At 33.2% G+C, this 17,832-nt stretch overlaps 1 protein-coding gene and 1 long non-coding RNA gene across 4 annotated transcripts; one reads left to right on the top strand and one right to left on the bottom strand.

Annotated features, from left to right (window-relative positions):
* The first annotated feature begins 673 nt into the window (after positions 1-673).
* LOC120081660 (uncharacterized) lies at positions 674-1,876 on the top strand. The gene has a single exon (XM_039036706.2). It carries the CDS (start codon positions 851-853, stop codon positions 1,568-1,570), a length of 720 nt encoding a protein of 239 aa, XP_038892634.1. The 5' UTR covers positions 674-850; the 3' UTR covers positions 1,571-1,876.
* A 4,988-nt stretch (positions 1,877-6,864) lies between these two features.
* Positions 6,865-13,030, bottom strand: LOC120081812 (uncharacterized). 3 transcript variants are annotated; one of them, XR_005482952.2, is made up of 4 exons: positions 12,420-13,030; positions 7,482-7,641; positions 7,316-7,395; positions 6,865-7,216 (listed from the first exon to the last, which is right to left on the bottom strand). It is a non-coding gene; the product is annotated as an uncharacterized LOC120081812 (long non-coding RNA). The 3 variants fall into 3 exon arrangements; XR_016530737.1 differs by lacking the exon at positions 12,420-13,030 and adding an exon at positions 8,104-9,765; XR_005482953.2 differs by lacking the exon at positions 12,420-13,030 and adding an exon at positions 8,003-8,118.
* Positions 13,031-17,832: the final 4,802 nt, after the last annotated feature.

Here is a 17,832-nt window from a genome sequence, read left to right as displayed (position 1 = left end):
GAGATATATTTGAACGAACAGTTACATTCTTTGTCTCACTATAAGTATTCGAGTCAAAGTGGTGTATCATATTATATCCTTTGTGTTTAATAATGTAAAAAATTATTTAATTATTTAGAATTTTTTGAAATTTTTTCTTTTATATTCACTAAAATAAAAGTATAGATTTCACAATCATAGCAAATTCACATATATTATGGCTAGTTCAAGTATGAATTTTTATTTATTTGTTTGTTTATTTATTTATAATAATAATAATAATTATTATTATTATTTTATTTCTTTAGGAGAATACATGAACCGATAAGAAACATACCATATTATATATCGTGGTTTTTTTAGTACAACCAAGAGTAAAAAAATTTGAACACGAGATTTTGCCAATAAATTAAGATGTCAATTGAGTTATGCTCATATTGACTTTAAATCGTGTTATTCATTCAACTCAAATATACCCCTATCGAAATATTTTTACACTAACATACCTCCCAAAATTCCTAAGAAAAACCCCTAAAACTATTTTTAAAAATTTACGTTCTTACCTTTCTAGTGTTCACCACAGTACAATTATAATTAATCAATCATTGTAGAAAATAATAGTTTTTTTTTATTAAAAAAAAAAAAAAAAACCTCAGTTGAAAGGAAAAAAATGACAGCTTGGAAAAAAAACTGAAAACCTGACATATCTCTGTCAATGATATATTTATATTTTTAAACTCTGTATATAATATTATTATTATTATTATTATTATTATCTGCTGAGCAAAGAGAGGCAGTTTTGTGTTGTTTTTGTTTTGACCCCCAAATAACCAAAAAACCAAATCCCACCGACAAATCAAAAGGAAAAAAAATGGAAAATCGAGCGAAGAAGAACAATAACAAAAAGCAAAAGCACCACCACCAATCCGGCGGCGCCACCGCTAATCCACCACTTTCCGATTTCTCCTTCAAGCCTTCCGCTGCCGTCAAAGGCCTCCGATTTGGCGGCCAATTCATAGTCAAATCCTTCACAATCCGGCGAGCCTGGCCTCTCGAATTCCTCCAACTCCTTTCTCTTCCACCGCGCTACGACGGCAGCGGCGGCGGCGTCGATGACGATAACAACAACAAACGACTTCCATTCAATTCCACGGCGGCGTTCGTCCCGACGAATTTCACGATTTTAGCGCACCACGCTTGGCACACACTGACGCTCGGTCTCGGCACAAAGAAATCGAAGGCGATTTTGTTCGTCTTCGCGACGGAAGCTTTGAAGGCCGCCGCTGGCCGTCTCTGGCCAGCGGAAATTCCACTCGGCGATGTGAATCGGCGGCTGATTCGGGGATTAAGCGGCTGCGAAATGGCTAGGTTTAAATTTAGAAAAGGATGCTTGACTTTTTACATTTATGCGGTCCGTGAAAAAGGCTGCTTCGGATTCTCCGCCGCCGATGATTTGAAAACGATTTTGCAGGCGGTTGTTTCGCTCAATGATTTTTTGGACCATACGGCCATGATCGCCTTACCTAATCAGAGAAACATTAGTTACGGTGGCGGCGGCTTTACGACGCCGCCGGTCGCCGTTGTTCATTGAATCTTAATCCTCTGTTTCTTCTCCTTAAAATTGATCTCTGTTTCTCATCTTCTTCTTCATTTTTTTAAAAGAAATTTCTTGTTTGGCCTTTGAATCATTGAATCTTGCTGCAACTTTTTCTTTTCCCTTTCCTTTTGAATCATTAGATTGGATTATAATCTTATATCAAGAAAATGATCCGTTTAACATTTTTTAGTTGTAATTTTCATATCAATTTCCCCGGGAAAGAATGTATTTAGATCATCCAAATATAGGGGAGAGTCAGCAAGCTCTTCTTTTCCTCAATTTCATAGTTTGTTCATCCAATTCAGTATTCACAATTATTTTTATTTTTATTATTCTTCAAAGAAAAATTAATTAAGGGTTATTATTTGACCTTTTGATAGGATTTATTGTCAAGGTATGTTATTTATAATTTTTTTTTTCTTTTTAAACCTCAATATCTAATTAAGAGTTGATTTGGTCTCTGGATCGATAATATATATTGTTCAACTATGTTTAAATTAGCCACATTCACAATTTTGTTGTCATTTTTTTTAATGTATATGTTTTTTTCAAACTTAATGTAAGATGTACAAGCATCCAAAGATTTTCGAATATCCAATGGTATTTTTACTGTGAGAATTTCAAGAGTTTTGGATGCAAATATAGATTTTCTGAAATTTTGTGTTGAAGCTTCTTTTACTTTTTTCTTACCTTTTTTTGTATTATATATAAATACCACTATTGTTTATTTTTTATTTTATAATTAAAATAATTATTGTCAACTATGTATTCCACTTTCTTAATAAAATTATATTGATTTTTAAAAATTCAAAAAAAAAAAAAACCAAACATGTTATACAATTTATAATTATAAATTAATGAATAATTGTAAGAACTTTTTTTTAATATGATGTAAATTTATGACATTTTTCGAATAAAAATACTATGAAACAAACACAATTATCTAAATATTCTCATATATTCTTGAAAAATAAACGTCCCCGATAATGTCTTTTATTGATACAATTATTGTGTTTTAATTTTAAATAATACAACCCCATAGTTTAACCATACAAAATTAATATTTTACCTAAAGTTTATTTAAAAAAATATAGCAGAATTGATTTACTATGTTTGAATTTAACTTGAGTAACGATTTTGCTATTTTTGTAAATTATAAACTTGCTGTGTTTGAGAATTACGCATTTATATTATGCCAATTATGCAAGTACTTCGTTTTATATTGTATACCGTTAGACAATATTTTAAGGTATAGATAGAAATTAAATAAACAAAATCTATGATATTTATTTTCTTTTATTGAATTATATAAGGAATCTCCAATTCGATACTAAAAAAATATTAAAAGATAAAACACAAATTAACTACACAACATTTAGAAAATGGAGAAAAAAAAACTTTTAAATTGATAAAATATTATATGTTTTGAAATTTTCAAGGAAATGGAAATGGAAATGTCAGGGAGAGATGTAATTGGGTTTAATTTTGAGACCCGTGCTGGGCAGCTTACAGTTCTGTTTCTATGAAGTTTTGTTTTTAATTCTTCCTTTTGGAATAATCTCACATGGATTTTTAATTTTCTACATTAATATTTGATAAATAATATACAAATCCACTATCAATTATAGCAACTGTATAAATATGATATATTAAAATGAAAATTTTATGAAAATATCAGAATTTTACTTTTAATTTTTCTTATTATCTATTGACAATTAAGATCCATTTGATAACGTTCTTGTTTCTTGTTTGATGTTATCAAAGTTTTCTGTTTCTCGTTGTATGTTTCTTCTTTCCTATTTCCGATTTTTTAGAATAAGAAACATGAATATGTTTGATAATTATTCGTCATGTTTTCAGTTTCTTAAAAAAAAAAAAAAAAAAAAAACAATAACATAAATTTATTTGACAATTATTTCTTGTTTCTTGTATTTTTTCTTACATTTTTTTCTATTTTTTAAATTTAAATATAATCTAATGTATATATTATATAACATGCACTAAAATATATAAAAAAAAAATTATCAAATACACATAAGTCCCGATATAAAATTAATAACAATAATAAAATTGTTTATATCATTCATATGTTGTTAAAATTTGATTTACAATATTATTGCTCACTTAAGTCATTCGTTTTGAATTTTAAATGATGTAGACTCAAATACATCTTAAATATATTATTATATAAATGTCGTGGTTATAAAAATATTAAAATGAACTTAAATGAATATCTTAATAAACAAAATTTCAATATTGTAAAACTATAACCGATTTCGTAGGTAAGAAAAATAAAAATAAATAAATTTTTTTAAAAATATAAAAATGCATGTTGCAAAATTTTAAAAATTCTAAAAAAATTTATATATGCATATTGAAAAAGGAAATACAAAACTACTAAAAATATTTTAGCAAAATATCACAGTCTATCTGCGATAGATCGCGATAAACTATTGTTTGTGTCTATCATGACACAGATAGATACAGATACTAGTCTGTCGTGGTCTATCACATATAGATAGTGAAACTTTGCTATATTTGAAAATATTTTGGTTTATTTTCCTATATTTGAAAACAACACTATTGAAATTTTGAATTTTGAAAATCAAAATAATATATAAATCTAAATTTTGAAAATTCAAAATTCAAAATTAAATTTGCTATATTTATAAATATAGCAAATTTAATAATAAAAATAATTATATTTGTAAATATTCTGATCATTTTATAAAAGAAATAATTATAAAAAAATATATAAAAAAATATAGAGAACAAATAAGTATAAAAGAAAGAAAAATAAAATAAATAATTTAAATAAATAAAATAAAATTTGCTATATTTCTAAATAATTTGATCATTTTCCTATATTTGAAAACAACCCTATTCAAAATTTGAATTTTGAAAATCATAATAATATATAAATCTAAATGTTTGAAAATTCAAAGCTCAAAATTAAATTAACATGCAGATATAATAAATAATAAATAAAAGAAAGAAATAATTGTAAAATAAATATAAAAAATGAGAAAAAATATAAAATAAAGAAATAAAATAAAATAATCTCCCTAAAGATTTGATCTTTTATACAATGTGGAAACAATTTTAAATAAAAGAAATATAAAGGTTTGTTTTTAAATATAGAAAAAGAAACTAAAATATTTACAAAATATAATAAATTTTAGAACTATCATTGATAGACGCTGATAGACACGGATAGATTTCTATTATATATTCTATCAGCGTCTATCATTGATGGTTCTAAAATTTTGCTATATCTTGTAAATATTTTCAACAATTTTACCATTTGAAATAATTTTTCAAATATAAATCTACACTTTTATACAACGTGGAAACAATTTTAAATAAAATAGAAACGAAACAAGAGAACTATTTTTTGTAGTTTCTCAATTTTGACTCCATTTTTAGGAATGTTTCTCAAATTTTAGGAACAAGAAACAAGTCAGTTGCTTAAAAAATGAAAAATATAAACAAGAAACAGGAATCGGGAACGTTATCAAACGGGTCCTAAATATTACTTTAGTAAATGTTTTGTTGGCTATTACAATAACATTAATTGAGCTAAAGTAGTTTAGAATTGGAAAGTTGAATTATCAAGAAAAAGGGGAAACTGAAGGGGAAAAAAAAGGAAGAAGGAAAAGTTAGGTTTGCATACTATAGTTACTATTAATTGTTAGGGCTACTACTAGACCGAAAGATATAATTGGCATAATATAAGGATAGAAATAATAAGATCAAGAGAATAACAAAATTTGAGTCAAAGGTAACATCCTAGTCTCAAGATTAGTTCACATCAAAACACAAATTTATGTGCTCGGCCAAAACTACTAAACATGCGTGGGACATGTCCATTAACTATTTTGCTAGGTTCGACCCACACATGGCCTAGCCCAAAACATCACCCTATGATTAAAATGAAACTAGGAGAATATGCTTAGACTTAACTAAAGTTGAGGCTAAACCTAACTAAATGCTAAATAGGGTACGCCCCTTGGTTTGGTAAGTTGCATGATTATCCCAAAGTGACTCCAAAATCTCAATGGAATAATCTAAGTCAATCACATGTATAGTTTCATATGAGGTAACTTGAATCTTACCCTGAAACTCCTTAGCAAACATTATTCACTCTCACTTAAGCATCCGAGTGTATGACAAGCATCACACCGATGTGCATGTTTTCTCTTTTAATTTGCAGGCCACGTTCGTTCCCCTCTTGTCAAACAAATTCATTATCGGTGTCATGTGATGATCAAGTGCATTTCCTTGTCACGAACATAAACTTATGATTCTAAAAATTTAAAATACCATTTTGGTTTTTATATTTTGGGTTCCCTTCCATTTTAATATATGTACTTTTTAATAGTCTAAATTTAGTTTTTATATTTTTAATAATTATTAAATTTAATCTTTCAAACTGTGTTCGATGATAATTTGACATGTGACAACTTCTTATTATTTCTTTTTTAAAATATTTTAATTATTTTTTAGTGTGTATAGAATGAAAATGAGATGCATAAAGATGGATGCATCCACATTACTCGTAATAATAATAACTTTCATGTAATAAAATAAAGATTAAAATACCATTTTAGTCCCTATACTTTTATAGTTGTTCTATTTTAGTCCATGTATTTTTAAATATTCAATGGACTTTTTTAATAAAATTTAAAAATAATCTCTGCCATTAAATAGAAATAAAAGAATAGGTGAGTTGGAAAAAAAAAAAATAAAAGAATGTGAAATATGATTAAAAAATTCAAAGTAAAATATTTGGGTGAAAAATCCATTCCTCTCTCATCTCAATTCCCGTCGTCTCTTTCCTCTCTTTCCCCTCCCATCCACTCTTTCTTCTCAATTATCATCTTCTCCAAGCTCTCTCTTCATATTGTTTATCTATTTCTTCCAGTTTCTTAATTATTTATAGCATTTGCTTTCTTCCAGTTTCTTAATTATTTATAGCATTTGCAAGCAGCAGTAGGCTTAGTGAAGGCTTTGTAAAACCGGAGGTTGGGAGTAGGGATGTTCACGGTGCGGGCCGAAGTCAAAGAATGCCATTTTTCATCCTATTACATTTCATAATTCCCTATGGGGGATTGGGGTGGAGATTTCCAAAGGTATTTTTTTCTGTTATTTTTTTTGGTTTTGGAAAAAACTAATTAATTTAAATGATTAAAGTGAACAAATTTTAATTAAATAATTAATTCTATCACTAAATTATTTATTATGTTAGTTTAATATGACAATTTAAATTTAAAGATAAATTACTCAAATTTTGATTAAAAAAAATAATAAACTATTTTAGTAGAAAGAAATACATATAAATTAAATTATTCACATAATAATCTAAATGTAAATATCTAATTTAAACATATTTATTATGTTGACAGATAAATTTGAAAGGGAACGGGCTTCCCTATCTGAGAACTTTTTTCGAGAAATTAGACCTCTCTAATTGGGAGCCATAAAAACCTGGGCCCTTGGTATTGGCGACACCGCCACCATCTATCCACTCGCAAAATGGGCAGATATGAATGTCGCTGTAGGCATTTGCACGAACAGAGGCTGTGCTAATTTCAGGGCTTTTAGTTCTTGCAATCTACCTCTGTTTACTTTAGCTTTGCCCTGCAAATTTATTCAACTCCCGTGTTTTAGTTTCTTTGATCTAACTCCAAATCCCCAATTTTAAATTTGTGGAAACAGATGAATTAAATAATTAATTACCTGGCTCTCCGATTCTGAAACCAAACTTCAACTTGTCCAGACCGGAGATTTAACTCTCTAGCTAAGGCTTGCTTTTGCTTCTGTTAATTAAATAAAACTGAAATTTAGATCACAATAAGGTTTATTAAGAAACTAAATAAACCAGAAAATGAGGAAGAATACCTACAGGGTTAAGAGTACTGTGAAGTTTGAAGCTTTCTTCCAAAATGGTAGATTGTTCTTTAGTTAGCTTAAGTTTGTTTATATCATCAGAACCATCTTCACCTTTATTGACATTATGAACCCAAAACATCAGCTCCATCTAAGTTTTCTGTCTCCTCAGACTCCTGTTCAAACAAACAGAAACAGTTAGCAAGTTGTTACAGACTGTTATTTTCTCTAATCATTACCTATCTGTATAAAAAGGGAAACACAATGTAAAGAATGTAGAGAAATTGTTTTTTCAGAGAGAGATGTCAATGAGTATTTTTTAGAGGGAGTTGTAAAAGAAAAACTTATCGAGCTTTTGTAATCTTGAAACTGTTGTATAAAGAACTTGAAGATCTTCCAATAGTGGATGTAGGTGGGTTAAAAACACCGAACCACTATACATGGTTGTGTTCATTTCTTATCCCTCTCTTCGAATCTATGAATGCATGCTCGAAAATCCCATTAGATTTTCACAGATCTGGAATCAAAGCTTCTTACCTCAGTTGAACGACAGAGAGGAAAGTTAGAACTCTCCCTGTCTTATTTTGTTATTATGATAAATTGAAAAGAAGGGAGAAAGGAATGAAAGTGTATCTCACCACATGTTTCTGATGAGCTACGTGGAAGCACTAGAATCATACATGCTAATAACAGTTCAACTTTTCTCGTGGATCAGCTCAAATTCGAAATTAGTGGGCCTGTCATTTCTTATTTTAATTTTTGGGTATCAGAGTACAAGACAAATTTCTTAGAGTTCTTGAAAATCTTAGTTATGCTTCTTGAAGTTCTTGAAAGATCGAAAATCAATTTCCTTGAGATTCTTCAGAGAAAACAGGACAGAATCTTTGAAATTCTTGAAATGGCCACTGCAAAATTTGAAATTGAGAAGTTTAATGGAGCAGAAGACTTTGCTCTTTGGACAAAAAGAGTCAAAGCCTTTCTAAGTTCTCAAAAGGCCTTGAAAGCTCTTGATGATCCAAAGACCTTGCCTACTACCCTAAGTGCTGAAGAAAGACAAAATATGGAAGACAATGCATATGGAACACTCATCCTCAACATTGCAGACAATGTTTTGAGATAAGTCATTAATGAAGACACAATACATGAGGTGTGGGAGAAGCTGAAAGCCCTTTATGACAGAAGGGATCTTCCTAATAAACTCTACGTTAGAGAAAGACTTTTTTCTTTTAAAATGAATCACTCTAAGTCCTTGAATGAAAATTTAGATGAATTCAAGAGACCGACTAATGAATTCAACCAGTCTGGGGAGAAACTTAGGACAGAAAGTGAAGCTGCCTTGCTGATCAATTTACTCCATGACACCCATAAAGAAGTTAAGATAGCCCTAAAATATGGGAGAGAGGTTGTGACAGTAGATACTGTCATTACAGCTTTAAGGAGTAGAGAATCAGAACTTCAAGCTGAAGGCAAAAATGTTGGTGGTGCAGAATCCTTATTTTCAAAAGGCACAAATCAGTTTAAAAGGAACTCCTTTAACAAGAACTAGAAAAATCGCAGAGAAATGTCAGCTTTGAAATGCTTCATCTGTCATAAGGAAAGGCATTTCAAGAGAAATTACCCTGAGAGGGCTAAACACCACAGAAGAGATGATAACATGAGGTATAAGCCTTATGATAGAGATAACTCATCCAGAAGTAGAGACTTCAGAAGAGATGATCCAAGGAAGTCAAGGGAGCATGGAAGAAATAGAAGCTTGTTGGAGAGGAAACTTATTATACTGACGTTCTTTCTACTGTAAATAAGAAAGCCATGGATTCTGAAACTGAGGAGGGAGACTGGGTCTTAGACTCAGGATGTACCCATCATGGCTTCCAAAAGGAGCTGGTTTGTTGACTACAAATCAAAGGATGGAGACTCAGTTTACATGGGAAACAACAATGAATGTGAAATCATTGGTAGAGGCTCAGTACTATTAAAACTCTCAAACAACAGGGAAGTACTCTCGAGAGATGTTAGACATGTTCCAAAGCTTAAGAGAAATCTCATCTTTTTGGGCATGCTTGATGATCAGGGCTGCACATTCACTGGAGAAAGGAATGCCTTGAGGATAGAAAAACAGGGAAGGTTAATCCTGGTTGGAAAGAAAGTTGATGGGTTGTATATCTTGAAGAAAGTCGGTCAACCAAAGTATGCTTTGCTGTCAGAAGCTGAGAAGGACAATGAATTTGAATTATGGCATCGAAGACTCTCTTGCATCAATGAAAGAGGATTGAATGAACTTCTGAAGCAAGGTTTGATCCAGTCTAGAGGTACTAAAAGGCTCAGTTTCTATAAACACTGTGTGCTTGGAAAATCCAAAAGAATGAAGTTCACAAGAGGAGTTCATTCGACCAAGGTCATCCTTGACTATATTCATGGAGACCTATGGGGTCCAACATTAACTCCCTCTTGGGGAGGTTCCAGGTACTTCTTATCCCTTGTCGGTGATTACTCTAGGAAAGTGGGGACCTATTCTCTTAAATTTAAAGATTAGACCTTTGAATGTTTTAAAAACTGGAAGGCTAAGGTAGAAACTCAAACTGAGAAGAAAATTAAGTTCTTTAGGACTGATAATGGCCTAGAATTTCTAGGGAACAATTTTAACTCTCTTTGTGTTAAGTGTGGAATAACAAGGCACAAGACAGTAGCTTACACCCCCCAACAGAATGAAGTTGCAGAAAGAATGAACAGAACACTGATGGAAAGGGTAAGGTGCATGCTATCTGAGGCAAAAATAGCAGAGGATTTTTGGGTAGAAGCTTTAGCTACAACCACCTTTACAATCAATAAAAGTCCTAGTATCTCTATTGATATGCAGACCCCTGAAGAAAAATGGAGAGGATCACCCCCTGATCTGTCAGTCCTAAAACCTTTTGGATGCACTGCCTATGTTCATATCAAGCAAAGCAAGCTAGAACCTAGAGCTATGAAGTGTATGTTCATAGGGTATCCTGAAGGAGTAAAATGATTCAAATTTTGGGATTTCAGCTCTAATAGAAGTTTAATCAGCAGAGATGTAACCTTCAAGGAAAATGAGTCCTATGTGGACTCTGAAACTTTGACACAGTTAACTAAAGAAGATCATTTTGTCCCTCATTCTAGCTCTCATGTTGAAGTTCATCCTAGAAATGAAATCTCTGTAACAACGACTGAACCTTCACAGCCCTCAGATGTTCCAAGTACTTCTGAAGATAGAACTGAGAGACAAACTGAGAACCTAGAAGACTACCTTCTATCAAGGGACAAAGAAAGGAGAACCACCATACTACCTTCTAGATTTGTAAGTGCTAATTGCATTTCTAATCATTCTATTGATGATGACAGTGAAGAACCTAGTAGTTTTGAGGAAGCTCTAAACAGTAAAGAGAAAAATGAATGGGTTGCAATAATGAAGAGTGAAATAAACTCTCTCTACAAGAATGAAACTTGGGAACTGACTGACAGACCATTTAACAAAGGAGTTATTTCTTGTAAGTGGGTTTATAAGAAGAAATATTTGGAAGAAAACAATCAAGTTGTGAAATGTAAGGCCAGACTTGTTGCAAGGGTTTTAAGCAGAAAGAGGGAGTAGATTATACAGAGATCTTCTCTCCAATGGTTAAACACACATCTATTAGAGTTCCTCTTTCAATTATGGCTTGTGAAGATCTTGAATTAGAACAGATGGATGTTACTACAACATTCCTATATGGAAGCTTGGAGGAAGAACTCTTTATGGAGCAGCCTATGGGCTTTGAGGTTCAAGGGAAGACAGAACTAGTGTGTAAGCAAAAAAAGTCCTTATATGGACTGAAACAGTCCCCTAGGTGTTGGTGTAAGAGGTTTGATATCTTCATCAGTAAAATAAATTTTGTGAGGAGCCTATATGATCCTTGTGTCTACTACAGAAAGCTTCCAAATGGTAGTCTAATCTACCTACTATTATATGTAGATGACATGTTGTTAGTAAGGAGAAATATGTTTGACTTGAATGAGATTAAGGATCATTGGAAGGTTGAGTTCGAAATGAAGGACCTGGGGTCAGCTAAAAGGATCTTAGGCACCGAAATTACAAGACAAAGAAGCAAGAGAGAATTGTTCTTATCATAGAAACAGTATACTCAAAAGGTGCTAGACGGGTTTAATATGTCCAATGCTAAGTCAGTATCTACATCTATGGGTCAACAATTTAAGCTATCTGCCAATGACTCCCCTAAAGACCCAGCTGAGAAGCTAGCTATGTCAGATGTTCCTTATTTTAATGCCACTAGAAGTTTGATGTATTTGATGGTTTGCACTAGACCTGAATTAGCCTACAGTTCTAGTTTAGTCAGCAGGTACATGGGTAACCCTGGCAAAAATCACTAGGAAGCTACCAAATGGGTATTTTGATACCTAGTGGGGTTAATGGATAGAGGACTATTTTACACAGCTTCTAATGAGTGTAAACTACTTCTAAAAGGGTATGTTGATGCAGATTTTGTAGGGGATATTGATAAAAGGAGATCATGTTGATGCAGATTTTGTAGGGGATATTGATAAAAGGAGATCATGTTGATGCAGATTTTGTAGGGGATAGTGATAAAAAGATAACCTTAAGAGATCCTTAACAGGTTACTTCTTTATGTTAGGAGAAACCTCGTAAGCTGGAAGTCTACCCTACAATCAGTAGTTGCTTTGTCAACTACTGAGGATGAATTCATAGCAGTAACAGAAGCAATCAAAGAAGCAATTCAGTTGACTAAAAACCAGCAATATCATGAAGAACAAAACACATTGATGTAAAGTTATTCTTTGTTAGAGATATCATTGGGAAAGGAACGGTCATCATTCAAAAAGTTAAAACAGAGGACAACGCAACAGATTCCAGAATCTAAGTTCAACCACTGCCTAAGTCTACTTAAAATAGTAGACTTAAAGAAAGAAAAATAGTTACCGAATCTTTTGAAGACCTTCAAGATGTTTTTGCTTCAAGAGGGAGAACTGTTGACATTATGAACCCAAAACATCCGCTCCATCTAAGTTCTCTGTCTCCTCAGACTCTTGTTCAAACAAACAGAAACAATTAGCAAATTGTTACAAACTGTTATTTTCTCTAATCATCAACTACTGTATAAAAAGGGAAACACAATGTACAGAATGTAGAGAAATTGTTTTTTCAGAGAGAGATATCAATGAGCATTTTTTAGAGGGAGTTGTAAAAGAAAAACTTATCTGAGCTTTTGTAATCTTGAAACTGTTGAGTAAAAAACTTGAAGATCTTCCAACAGTGGATGTAGGTGGGTTAAAAACACCGAACCACTATACATGGTTATGTTTATTTCTTTTCCCTCTCTTTGAATCTATGAATGCATGCTCGAAAATTCCATTAGATTTTCATAGATTCGGAATCAAAGCTTCTCACCTCATTTGAATGATAGAGAGGAAAGGTTAGAACTCTCTCTGTCTTATTTTGTTATTCTGATAAATTGGAAAGAAAGGAGAAAGAAATGAAAGTGTATCTCACCACATGTTTCCAACAGTTCAACTTTTCTCGTGAATCAGCTCAAATTTGAAATTACTAGGCCTGTCATTTCTTATTTTAATTTTTGGGCCCATTCTTATCAACCTTCGTAAAAAAAATGAAATAGAGAAAGAATGGGAAGAGAGAAAGCTTGATGGAGAAGATGTTGGGATTAATGTCCGAAATCTCTTTGTAATCTCGTAGTTTGTAAACTTTGTATATGAAAGAACTCTAACTGAAAAGAATCGTGACCGAAAACAAAGATCGACCCAAATTTCATTTTTCATTGAATATAAGTTTCACAGTTAAACAAGAACAATGTATGCATTTGCATAATTATAGCATGTTTGACAAAAAGGAATACTTAGGGTTTCAAAAAGCCTTACCTTTGAAGAACCCTTTCTTCAAGAACTCCCTCGAACAAAACATGAACGAGTCTCCTTCTCCACGCGAATCTCCTTCTTCAAATGGAACACCACCACTTGAGAACCCTTTGTATTCTCTTGGGATAAAGGATTCAAGCAAGAGTTGTAGGTTTTGCTTCAATCCTTGGAAGAGGGAAGGAGATGGAAAGGAGGAGAGGGAAGAGAAGAACATTTCTTCTCTGTAAACTTTTTCATGGAGAGAACTCTTCTCTCGGAGTGAATTGATGAAGAAGATAAAAAATCTTCAACCACCTCCACTTCATTCCACATAAAAAATTGAGAGAATATGGGGAAGGGAGTTGTAACTCATTCCCTTTAATTAATTTCAATTAAATTAAATATATATATATATATATATATATACACTTTATTATACATATACACTATATGTTATATCAAATATAACATATTGATGGGGTTGAAACCCTAAATCTCGTAGAGTCCTATAGTTTGTAAACATTGTTGAATAAACTCATTGTGTATTTAATAAATTATCTGATATTTTATTCATTATCTAAAAAATATATGATATTTTAGTTACATTAACCACAAACCAATAAACTAACATCCAAGGTTATCTTTGTAACTTAAGCATGTATGTGGAGACATACGGATGGATCATGTTTAAGTGATAACCTAAATGGTCTGTAGTAGGTGGATAAGGCTGGGTACCTTATCCTAGTGACACTACGAGTATGGCCCGCTTTGTAGGTGTTACAATTGTTGTAAAGTGCTACGAATGATTTGATCCTGATTATGAAGGAACTCTTAAACAAGAGTACCTCTGAGTGGAAGCGGATCTTTCCAAAACATTGTGACAGAATTTCCACATTTACATTCACACAGACAGATATGCATTAAACTACTAAATTACTGACATGCTTAAAGATAAATTAAATAAGAGAACAAGGAACTTACCAGTTGAAGACTTTCTTCTCGGCAAATTTCGCTCTCTCCACGAACAGAAGCTCTCGCTCTCACTAGAACGTCAGGCTATCGTTCAGCAACACCCCGGTCGTCTACCACGAACTGCTTCACACAAACAATAGGAAAATGGGGACGACACCACCACTTGGAGCCTTTAGTATTCTCGGAGTGAGAATCCAAAGAGTGGGCTCTATTCGAATTTGGTAGAGGGGAGGAGGAACAGAGATCATATACAATGATCAAGCAAGTGGGAGAAAGTACTATCTATCGTATAGACAGGGTATTTGATCATTTAGGCGAGATACACGATCGTGCAGGAAAAGGTAAGCGGTCGTCTATACGATCGTTTAGTAAAGCTCAAGCGCTAAGTGATCATTTAGGAAAAGGTAAGCGATCCTTTAATAAATGCGCGCGTACGTGTAAGCGGTCGTTTAGCAAACGTGAGCTATCGTATAGGCTCTCAATTCACTAAACGATAGAATGCAAACACCTCGTGAGCAATTAAGTGTATTCTATGCAAAATGAATACAATTTTCATTTTATTCTTCAATTACGAAAATTGAATTGGAACTTCCCACTAACGCACGGTTACGGAGAAAATGGTGGCCAATTATCCCATAATTGTCAAATTAATAAATAATAAATATAATCATATTATATTCATTAACCTATAGTATAATATCATATATTAACCACAGTTTTTTCTCCTCCACTAGATATAAATCATATTTATATCCAATTTCCTTAAATTAATGTATCTCAAACATAAAGTCAATTATATCATATATAATTAATCAGTTCAATCATATCATATATAGTCGAACTCCTTCTTGTCAATTTGAACATTTCAAACTGACCCAAAAACTGATTCACAACTTGTATCCAAGCTACCAAAGGGACCTTATAAACTATAGCTCGAAGCTCCAACGGTACGTGAATAGCTGACTAAACTCTTTAGCCACGAGTCCACCATCCGTTAACTGCCAGGCATTCAACTAAAGACTGACAGCTGAACTCTCCTTACTACAGATATATTTTTGTGTCCATCGGATATAATCAATCATCATTACGATAACCCTTCACATATGCTTGTAAGTATAGCTGGACCAATTTACCGTTTTATCCCTGTAATTACATCTTACTCCTTAAGTACCACTGATCCCTTTAATGAACAATACAACATAGGCCCATGATAACTTGTAGAAATACAAGTTATTTATGCTGCCTTATCTAGATATCACGACCAAAAGAGAAGAAATATGTGTTGATTGTATAAAAATTAGCTAAGAAATACAATAATTATGAATTAACGCAATTACATCCACTAACATCGTCAAGATGGTAGAAAAGGATATTTTTACTCTGTTTTGCAGGAAAATAAGTCATCGCTTGCGATCAAGACTCAACGCGAAACTGAACAACGCATCTCTGTTACATTGCGCCCGTCAATCAACAATGAAGAGACGAATAACGTAATGATGGCGCAATGCGACAGTCGATCCCGAGCTGAATTTGAACCGCATGCAGTAATAAATACAACACCGCATGCGAGCAACCGATCGAAAGATGCAGCTGAGCAACGCAAAGGCGGAGGATTGCGACACGTGTACAATTGACAGTTGTGCAGATTTGACGTTTGATTGCATAACAAAAAGAATATTTATTCCTCCATCTTCGGAATTTCCATAACAAGAAGTGGGGTCCACAAGCCAAGAGTCAAAGCTTTTCACCTATAAATACCCCCATAGAATTTAGAGAAGATATACTTGATACGGGTATAATTGATACGAGGGCTAATTACTGCTGAATTATTGAGAGAGAGGCTGAGTTGATTACTGATCGGAAGAAATCTGGGAAGAGAAGAGACACGGCCGAGAGGTGAGTCTTAGTGCGATTCTGCCAGATCCCCACCGTGATGCTCTGTGCTTAGATCCCTGCTACCGGTTGAGCAAGTCTGAGAGGGAAGCTCATCCTTCCGCACGATCCATCCACCCCGACAAGCAAATCTCCATCTAGATCGGCGTTAAGACGTTGGCGCTCATTTGTATTTGTTTCTAACTCTATTTTCATCAAGTGTATTTCATCTTCTTAATCTTTTCATTCACAAATCATGTATCAGACGCTAAATAGTTTTATCGAATGTCTCGATCATTTCCATTTCTACTTCTCTGTCTATTTTCGCTCCTCCGTTTATCGATTTCTCCATGAAGTTTTCTTAATACCTTGGTAGTTAATAGGGATTAAACGAGTAACTTAATCTGTGATAAAGAGATAAATGCGTTTAGCTAAAGCATGCTAGACGGCATCTTCACCTGCAAGAGCAGAATTGAAGATGTCATTCTGATCTGTCGAGAGAAGGTTAGAAGAATGCATTAACTAAAGCGAGTAGTACTTCCAGAGATGGAAGCAACCTTGCATTCATTACATTCGTCCCTATTTCACCACAGAGATGTGGGAACGTGGCCGATCACCGAGAGATGTACGCCAAGGGAAAAACGGAACTGTACTTATATCTTTAGCGCAATTAGGAAACTTGCGATGTTTGTATTAATTATCTTGTTCTGCGCAATTAGGAAACTTGCGATGTTTGTATTAATTATCTTTTCTGTTTCTGCTTCGTACATAAGACTTGTCATCGCATTACACGATCTTTGCATAATCTTCATAGCCAACCTTGACCTCAGTATCTTGTATCATGAAACCTGTATCTTGTATCATCTTAGCTTAGATTTACTTTAACACAATTATGTTATTATCGCATTTTTACTATTTTACTTTACTTTATCGCATGTTTAATTTCTTGTACACAAATTCTTTTATAAATTGAAAAACCCCTTGTCGCATGTATGACAAGCATAACGCAATAACCTAAAACAATCCCTGTGTTCGACCTCGGATCACACCGAGAAACTTGCGGTGAAATTATACTTGGTTTCAACGCAAGGAAACTTGTGACAACGCACAACATACTACAAGAACATTCGTTAATAACGCATATCTAGAAGTAGTATCACATATCATCATATATCACTATGCGTATGCCCAAGATAGAAACATTCATCAAATCTGCGTTACAAGTTTATGGCGCCTTTGTCGGGGAACTGGTAACGGGGACATGGACTTGTTCATTCATTCATATCCATATTTGCATCAGCACATTGTTTAAGACTAAAATTTGCGTTACAAGTTTATGGCGCCGTTGCCGGGGATTGGTTAACGATTTATTATTTAAGTGTGTTTGTGGTATTTGCAGGACAGATCTCATTGTACTGGTTGTTCAACACGGAGAGCAGCTTGACGGTTTATGAGTACTGGTGCTGAACCAAGCTGACCCTGAGATCGAGCGTACCTTTCGTGCATGGGCACGTCAAAATCGGATAAGGCGAAAGAAAGCAGTGAGTATGGCAGATAATAACGACAATGCAGTTCCCGTAGAAATCAAGAGGCTGTTAGGCTGATGCAGGATCCTGTTTTCCTGGCTGCTGACCGCAACA

This window comes from Benincasa hispida, chromosome 7 (assembly GCF_027475165.1).
Source record: "Benincasa hispida cultivar pf3 chromosome 7, pf3_genome.v1.1, whole genome shotgun sequence".
In the NCBI taxonomy this organism is placed as follows: Eukaryota; Viridiplantae; Streptophyta; class Magnoliopsida; order Cucurbitales; family Cucurbitaceae; genus Benincasa; species Benincasa hispida.
This window is presented reverse-complemented; position numbering and strand designations above follow the sequence as displayed.